The sequence below is a fragment of the Telopea speciosissima genome, chromosome 2 (assembly GCF_018873765.1).
Source record: "Telopea speciosissima isolate NSW1024214 ecotype Mountain lineage chromosome 2, Tspe_v1, whole genome shotgun sequence".
NCBI classification, from domain to species: Eukaryota; Viridiplantae; Streptophyta; class Magnoliopsida; order Proteales; family Proteaceae; genus Telopea; species Telopea speciosissima.
The window spans coordinates 60,742,976-60,752,335 of NC_057917.1; the positions used below are offsets into that span (position 1 = coordinate 60,742,976).

Here is a 9,360-nt window from a genome sequence, read left to right on the forward strand (position 1 = left end):
GTTAGCAAAATATTTATTATTTGGTGGTTGGACAGTGCATCCCATTGGAAATTGGATGAGGGTTAGGAACTGTTTTGCCACACCATATGGTACATGCTATTATGTTGTTGAAGAGATTTAGATAACCAGTTAAAGTGATAGATGTTGAAAATCTTGAGGTTAGCTGGTATCTATTACACTTGATAGAGAATTAAGTGGTCTTTTAAATGGAACTGCTATCGGTTTCTTTTGGAGAAGCATCCTTATATTCTAAGCTTTCTTATTGAGTTAATATCAGGTTTTTGAATGATGCATTGATTGACTAGATGGCACTATGGCAGTTTTTTCAGAATGAACTGGAGCAAGGTATGTATTAAGAAAAGTGGAGGATTGAGTTTCAGAAATATTGGATATCTTATTTAAGACCCTTTGGGAAGGCAACTCCCTAGTAATTTTTGCTCTAGGTTCTAATCTGTCATGGTTGTGGAGTTAGATTAATGGACATGATCTTTTTTTTAAATCTGCTCCATTTGATTGCCTGATTTCCCTCTTTCAAAGTGCCAGACCTTTGAAGATTGTGTTTCTGGGAGGTCTCTGATGTGGATGGAAGTACAAAAAATATATATATAAAAAAAAAAAAAAATCTTGGTAGTGTGGGGAAAACAGAAGACTGGTTCGTATGACATGCATATCGATCTAGGGACTTCGGTATAAGATCTCCTCATCATGTACCAAAAGCTGGGTTGTAATAAATTGGTCAATTAAAAGCTTGGGGTCATTCTCAGGTGGCCATGGGCCTAGGAAAAGAATTTGGAATCTTAATGTCAATCAAAAGTTGTCATATCATTTGGGAAGGTTACAGGGATGCTTTGGACTTGAATAGAGCACTTCATCAAAAGAAGATGATGAGTTGGAAGAACACAAGCTATTCGGTGAGGATAATGAATCTATAATGCATGTCCTTTTCCTTTGTCCACATGCTACAGCTTCCTGATTCATGTCTACTCTTGTGTCAAGTCCAGATGACTTTAGTGGAACACACTTCTCAAATTGTTTCTTTCATATACTGCTGAATTGTGGATGGTAATGAAATCTTGGATAATTCATTCTTACCTCTGTTAGTATGTTTGGAAAGTCTTTCAAATAGAAAAGTTATTGATCCATGGGGAGATAATGCAGTCTTCTAAGAGTTCTCCGAATGTAATTCATGGAACTCTCCAATGTGATTGCATTCAAGTGATCGATCTGTAAATTCCATATCTAGATACCCCCTTGCCTTGGGATTCGGGAAAGGCAATACAGATGGTGCAATTAAAGAGAAGCATGGCGACATGGATTTGGGTGAACTGTATTGGGACTACTTGGGTTCTCCATGAACAAGAAGCTGTTCCAGACTTCCATTAGAGATGCTCATTAGAAATGGTGCCATTGGGATCATGTTTGAAAATAAGGTTGACTATTGTTTTGGAGACTCTTCAACTAACCAAAGTTATCAAAAGTGAGGAGAATCGTGCAAGTTTTGATAATCATCTAGGACATCATCATGTTGAAGCCAAAATTTCAGGTTTCAGCTTCATGCATGTGAATAGATCAGCTAATTTGGTGCCCATCTTCTTGCAAGAGGTACAACAAATGGACATTTAGATACGTTTTGGTTGCATTTTCTCTTTTTTTCTGTCTCCTTTTCTCTGGGGCTGACCTCTTAGGGTTCAATGTATTATGTTTCTAGTTCTAATGAAATTTTATTCTTTGAGAAATAAATAAATAAAGAGGGATTGCTATGACGCTAGAGTGCAGTTTCCCACCAATAAGAGGGTAGGAGATCGAATTGTTCAATAGGGGGCGTTTAATGAGCAGAGAGAGAGAGTGGGATTCACGGGTGGTTGTGAGAGGGCGTGTGCAGGAATCTGCATACTGGTGTCATGGGCTTCTTTTTCCCTTAAATTAATAAGAAAAAGAATGTCTTAAGGTTTAGAGTTTTATGTTTGAAGATGTGATGACCAGCATCCTCTGTTTATATACAACTTAGTGGTTTATTGGAGGGTCCACACTTCTATGTCAACTTCAGGTGTAAAACTTCATAGTTCTGGGACTTATTGAACAAATATATTTCATCGCTCTCTCTTTCTCTCTCTCACTCACTCACTCACTCACTCACCTATACAGGGTGTTGACCGAGTTAGACTATACCAAACTAGTTGGCCTGGGGGTGTTTTCTACCCACCTGCTTTGAACAGAACTATAAGTGACAGTCCAAATTCTGATACAGATGATAGGCAAACTTCTAATGAATGCAAGGACAATAGCTTTAGTGGGCAGAGCCTGAAAGGGATTCACATGTTGATCACATCATCTAACTTATGGGAAGTTCAAAATCACACAGGCATACATTGAAGTCATGGCTATGTACAGTGTTACTTATGTGATGGATGGCTTGGATTAGCTGCCATCCCCCCCCCCCCCCAAAACAAACTGGCTGGAAGGGTAATGTTCTGTTGGAAGGAGCTCTGCACCATTGTTGCAGAAAGCTTTACTCCATTGTTTTCTTTGGGTGAAAAAGCTTTACTCCATTTTGTGTTTTTAGTGGAGACAAATGGGATGAGGGTGAGGACTTTTAGATTTAAAGATGCTGAATGCTCTGATGAGGTCGACTTGTCGCTTTTGATTGCTTTCCAGGGGTCAGGTTGTCGCTGTTGATTGCTTTCCATCTACATCATTTCTCTGTCTAAACCATTCTTAATGCTAATTATTGTTTCTTTTTTCAACTTTTATTTGTTTATTAGTTCCTAGTTTAATTTTATTAACACTAGTCATTAAGAAATCATTTTCTACAACCAAAAAAAAAGTAGAAAAATTATATTATATCCTTGAAACTATATATAAGTACTGCACGAATTTTGACTATTGCCGCCATCAGTCCATTACCCACCTTATGAAGTTGAGGTTACCATTTCCCTGAAGTTCCTTGTGCTTGTTTCCTGAAATTTCTCTGAAGCTTTTTGGTTACCATTCTTGTTATATAAAAACAATTCTTTGTGTCAGCTACTTTAAAGTTGTTTGGAAGCTGGCTATGTGATGACCTCTCTCTCCCTTGTGTGAAAAAAATAAAAAAAAAGAGAATGTTTGTGGTTAAAGCTTTTTATGGATGAGCACATCAGAGCCATCGAGATGGAATCTCTAGATCAAAAAGCTCCTTTCTCCTTTTCGGGTCTCTCTCAGTCTATGTTTCTGGCTGACTATTATCTGCCACTGCTTCCCTTTCTGCTATTCTGGCAACCTTTGTGAATCCGGTTTCAACACTCTTGTCAACAACCTTCGTGACTATTTTGCAACACTCTTTTCAACGGCCTCTGCTTTTATATTCTTTATGAGGTTTACAATGGGATTAATTGGTCTATGTTTGAGCTCTAGAATTAACAATTTAAGGTTTAAGGTTTCATGGATTAAGATATAGGGTTTAAGATTTCATAGTTTCATGGATTTTTCCCTGGTGATTTTGCCGGAGCAGTAGAAAAGTATAGGGTTTTCTTCAACTAAAAAAAAAAGAGGAGAAAAGTATAGGGTTTCATGGTTGACTGAGGTTGGTTTCTATGGCGGGTTCATGGAGATGGAGGTTTTTCTGGCAGTTTCATAGGTTCATGGTGGTTTAAGAGGAAGATTAATTCCCCCAAAGGTGTCAGCTAGCACAACTAGTAATGGCAGTGGCCTGTTATTGCCGTGTCTTGGATCGAATCTTGCCTTCACCTTGGGTTGGGGGGGGGGGGGGGTTGAAGGGTTGTGGGATTAACCCTAGCTGGTGTCAAAGAGGAGCAAGCGAAAACGAAGAGGGAGGAAGGGAGTTGTCGGAGAACCATCCAATCTTTAGGATGTGCCAATCAAGTGAATTGTTTGGGCAGGATTTGGATCCTCTCCAATGAGCATCCCACCAATTAGTGCCCAATGAGGCATCCGACGGCTGGGCTGTGCCGAACACATTCCAACGGCCATCGGATGCCTCATTGGATACTCCACTCAGTGGAGAGGATCCCAATCCCAGCCTTCGTTAATACTTTATTTTTTTGTGTTTTTTTTACTTATAATGTCTTCCGTATTTGGTATAAATGCATGTGTAGCAGTCAGTATAACCAGTTTAAGTGTTAAGATTGCGCACAAGTAAGGTCTTCTTCCTCAACATTGACTTTGTCTTAGAAGGGTATTCTAAAGAGCTTAGTTCTTTCTAATGTCCAATTTTTAATTTTTTTTTTTTTGAGATTAGGGTTTCTAACCCTTCTATTTCTCTTCCAAGTCTACCATTCTGCCATATTTTTTTAGGGAGAGGGATGGGTGCGCCGCCCACGTGCAGTAAACTAATTGCCGGCATCATTAGGGTTGTGAGACAAGGAAGCATTCAGGATGGGTTGGGGTTCATTTTAAGGGGGAAGAGAGACAAAGGGGGCGATGTGCCCAACTTTTCCCATTTTTTATTCAATGTCTCTTTTTCTTTCTCACGGTTATCCGCATTGTTTCTTTTGTATGTCATTGGCTGCATCAGTCTTCACCAGAATTATGACAGTTTAAAAGAGGGGAGGAGAGGGGAGGAATTTCATGTGAGAAGGATTCACAATGCCATCATGTGAAAAGGGTAGAAAAGGAAAATTCTTCTATAAAATAGGTTTTTCTGCTTTTGTTTTGGCTCGTAAAATACAAAAAACAAACACTGAAAAATAAGAATAATTTCATGTAAATTATCATTTGCAGGGAAAAAAATATACAACAAAACAAACAAACAAAGGCCATATATAAGGGTCAAAAGACTTAATTATGATACTTGTTGGAAATATATTGTTGCAGCAGCTCTTAGCCAGCATTTTGGCTACTGAAACTTGAGAACTGCAGATCCGGACTCCTTCCCAGCAACAAACACAGCCGACATTGATCCCAGTCCCCAAAAAACAAAAGCATTCATTCAGCAGAGACATCTATGGTTCCAACACTTCCAAGGTTCCAACACTTCTTCCAACTCAATGGGTCTTAAACAAATATTTCAAAGAAGCTCTCTCATCACAAACTGCCACTCATGACCCCATATCTATTTTTCCACTTAAAAATTAATGGGTTTTTGGTTTTGTGGATCCCACTTCAGTGGGAGGAGTGGCTTGTCAATGATACATTACAAAAGATATGACCAAATCCATCTGTTCAGATTTTGAAACTTATTTTAAGTGGCACACCAAACAATTCATGGAAGAAGACAAATGTACCTTCCAATCACCTTCATCACTTTCAAGATAAAATAATATTATTATAATATATAAAAATAAAGAAAAAAAGTGGGAAGAAACCCTTCTTTGCCAGAAAAATTACTAAACAGAAACAAGACCATTATGAGATAATGACATCTGGAGACAAACCCAAATCCATTGTTTTCTCCTGAACAAAGTGAGTTCCATATCTTCAAGGCAATCTTTCTCAATTGGTTTTTAGTGTTTCTTGATAAGATTGCAATCCAATGGTCCCCTTATCCCCTTAATTTAATTTTTGATTGCCTCAATATATGCATTAATCACATGATTTCTTTTTCACCATTGAAGTTGAAATGGGCTTGGTCTTGTATATTTTTTAAGTTGATGTTGGATTGGAATCCACTTAACTACCACTTTATACCTTGTGTTGCCATGAAACCCTTTTGACACAAATCTATGGTTAAAAAACAACCCTTTTATGGATCTGCAGAATGGAGAACTAGTTAGGTAACTTTTGATCAGAATGAAAGTGTAAGTATAATGTACATCAAGAAGCTCAATATCCATCATCCTTCAGTGGGTCCCATCTAAAAGGATCTCCAAGACCACAAATCAAAGTAAACTAGATGAACCCATTAACCATTTAGATTTGAAAAATGATGTTATGGATGAGAAGTCATTGAATTGCCAATTCTTTTTTCTTTTTTTTTTGTTTTTGTTTTTGTTTTTGTTTTTGGTAAGAGCACATAGCCAATGGTTGGGGATCCCTTGATTTAAGCACTTGATTTAAACCATGAAATTTTCTCTTCTTCTCCTCTTTTGGAAATTAATTTTAATCCATTTAAAAGGGGATCTTAACTTAGGATTTGGATTAATTAAGGTAGTAATATGGGAAATATATTAGGGGAGAATTAAGCCTAACGCATGGAGACCTTGAAAGAAACATTCTATAAGCAGCTTGTCAGAATTAAGAAAGCGTTAAATACTTCAATTTGTAACGCCTGTGTGAACTGTGAAGGAGAACATTTAAAGGGAATGTCTTTATAGTTTCCTTTCCCATAGGCAAGTCAATAACTTTCTACTAAATCTAATTTCTAAAATTTGAATTCTTGCAGATTATAGAAACTTAAACTGACCCATTTCACATGGCCAAAAGTCTCACCTAAATACCAACACAAGCGTCCAAGTTCTCAATTAGATCTATCTATCAGTCTCTGAATTAAAACTTCCAAATTCAAGAATAATAGAAAATTTTCCTGAAGAGTGAAAGACTCCTACATAAATAAAATAAAAAAATGTACAGAATATTCTTACTAAATAGCCAAAATCAGAGCAAAAAAAAAAGAAAAAAAAATGAAGAAAGATCAAGAAAAACAATGGAGGAACTAAGGAATTAATCAAAGGGACTACTTATTAGAGCTTGAGCGACAAGTCAAGCTTCTGTGATTCCTCTTGGTTGGTCTTCAAACGCCCACTACCTGCCCACCAATACCCACCAATTCCCTCATCAGCAGTAGGAGCAGACATTCGAACAGCATCAAACCGGGCGGCGGCACTCCTCGACGACGGCCCCGCCGCCTGTCCTACATGATAATCCTCTACTGCTAGCCTCCCAATTGCTGGTTGTTGATCAATTGGAGGTCTAGACCATCCATGATGTCCATAAAGATGTCCAGGAGAACCTGAAGAGGTAGGATAGTAAGATGGCTTATGGATCATGGAATGAACCTGAATGCCAAGAGACCTATTGAATGATCCATGTAGAGGTAGAGAAGCCAAGCTTGAGTATCGGTGACAAGGTGAATGCCCGAAAGCCGCCGCCGCCGCTCCAAGTCTCTGTCCTCTCTTTGCTAGAGTCCTCTCACGTTTGTGAGCATTCTGATGCCCACCAAGTGCTTGTGAACTATAAAATTTCCTCTGGCAGTAGTTGCAAGAGAAGACTCTTGGTTCAGCTTCTCCACCTTGTGGAGACTGATCTGGTGAATTCTGTGATGAACCCATGTTGAAGCAGTCAATAAGATTGAGTTCTGCCTTCTGCCCATGATCTGTATGGTTGCTAGAGAGACTAAGATCTAATAAGAGATCACTATTGTTCTCCTCTGCTACCTGTTTGTCTTTTACTTCATTTACTCTCTTTTCTCTTTGCTTTTCCTCAGAGTTTAGAGATATGATGCTTGAGGATTCAGAGTGACATGGCTCTGTTATCTTCTGTGGTTCCATAGGAGGAGATGATGGGAAGTCACTCTCCTCCATCTCCCCTTAAAAATTGAGTGGTTTGATGAGCAAGAAAAGATAAATTGGGGGGGGGGGGGGATTTGAAGAGTAAATGATAAAATCAGATATGTATGGAAAGATGCTCTGTTTTGCAGTTACAATATCATCTTATAATGGTAATAATTTGGAGAGAAGGAGAAGTTAGAATTGGAGTAAGAAACAAAAGAATGCCAGGGAAAGTATAGAAGGAAACTTCCGTATGCTTTGTCACTGTCTTTACTGATGAAATATTTTGGAAGGTTGAAATTCCTCACAACACTAAAAGTATATATGTTAAAGAAAAGAAGATATGGAAGTCTCATTTGATTTCATGGGGTTTGAGATCTTTACACATTAATATTGGCTTTCTTTTCGGGATGTTTGGATACAATTTTGATGGGTTATGGATGGAATCCACATATTTCCTTAAAAAAATGTTAAATTTTAATTTCCTGTTCCTTTTCTTTTTTATATTAGAATTGGATAAGAATATTCTCTTTGAATCCATGTGATTTGTAACAGTACTTCTAGTTTAAACTGTGTTTCAGTATCATTCATATATAAATAGTTATTTAACTTATTATGGTAAATCATCTATTGTTGTTATACAAGGAAAATCTGATACTGAGGAGGAAATTGAATCCCATTTTTATTGGGTGAAGCTAATTACGTTGGTAAGATTTGATAAAATTTTCTTTGAAGTTCATAAATTATTTAAGAAACTAGTGAACAATTTAACAGTGAATTTGGTAACAAATTTTTTTTTTTTGGATCAGCCTTAATTCTACAAAAATTGGAATGAACATGGATGATAGATCAAAAAAACATATGAGCTGTCTTTTAAATCTTGACAGCATCAGCCACGATAAGGAAAAGTTATGGACAGTAAAACACAAAAATTTGCTGATTCGGAAAAAAGATCTCTACTTTATGGTGTTTCCTATGCCCTCTCACATGGCACCGTGAGATGACGCCTCTGCCCTTGGGTAGATACCCAGGCGTGCTCACCCATTGCCCCAGACGATTGTGTAGAGACCATGTGACCAAGTAGTGATCACTTGCCCAATAATTAAATAAAAAGCTCATTCGAGCAAAGGCTACATTAAGGAAATGATTCATTTTCGACACAAAATTCCTTATCCTTGCACTGGAAATTTTGAAAAATCCATGTTCAGTATTTAAGCATTTAATCCATTAGTATTTCAGAATCAATTTACATTTAATAGGCTCCAACATATATGTTTTACAATCTTCAACTTCCATTTAAACCATTAAGTCTTTTTGGTAGTCCCATTCAAGCCATGAATGGCTCATAATACACTCCAACTCATCACTTCTTCTTTTTTATGAGGGTACACTGTATAAACAGTGGAAAACACAAGTTGATAATGAGAGAGTTTGAATTTGTTATGGTGAAAGTTAGGTGAGCTTCCACATAGAAAAGATGATTAGTAATGAAGTGTCATTTTATAAATATTCTTCAAGTAAATATTGAAAAGTGTAGTTGTGCTTCACAAGTCTTACAACCCATGATATGACCTAATTATCTGTGCTGCTTGTGGTGATTATAGTTTCAAATGCTTCTCTAAACCTTTCTTTTTGCAACCTTATTGATTTGATTTTCACACACTCTAATATTACAATTGTTCTCAACTCTCAACCAAGAAAAAAAAATATATTACAATTGGTCATTTCATTATTTTGGAGGGTGGAAAAAAACAAAGATGTACAATAAAGTCATGTCCCCCCACACCCCACAGATTGCTGAGATTCTAACATTATTTCATGACCCTTTTTTAGGATGGTTTGATGTTTTTTCTATTTCAGGGAAAACAAAATTGCCACCAAAATACCATTTGACAAAAAATAAGTGACTATATATTTAAATCTAGTTATCTAAATAATA

General features: G+C 37.1%; 1 protein-coding gene across 1 annotated transcript; it reads right to left on the bottom strand.

The window, feature by feature from the left end:
* Positions 1 to 6,369: 6,369 nt before the first annotated feature.
* Positions 6,370 to 7,726, bottom strand: LOC122649989 (zinc finger protein 1-like). The gene has a single exon (XM_043843269.1). It carries the CDS (start codon positions 7,452 to 7,454, stop codon positions 6,615 to 6,617), a length of 840 nt encoding a protein of 279 aa, XP_043699204.1. The 5' UTR covers positions 7,455 to 7,726; the 3' UTR covers positions 6,370 to 6,614.
* Between the last annotated feature and the right edge of the window lie 1,634 nt (positions 7,727 to 9,360).

Bases quoted from the DNA above. Each gene is read 5' to 3' on its own strand.
- LOC122649989 (XM_043843269.1), bottom strand. From the start codon at position 7,454: ATGGAGGAGAGTGACTTCCCATCATCTCCTCCTATGGAACCACAGAAG.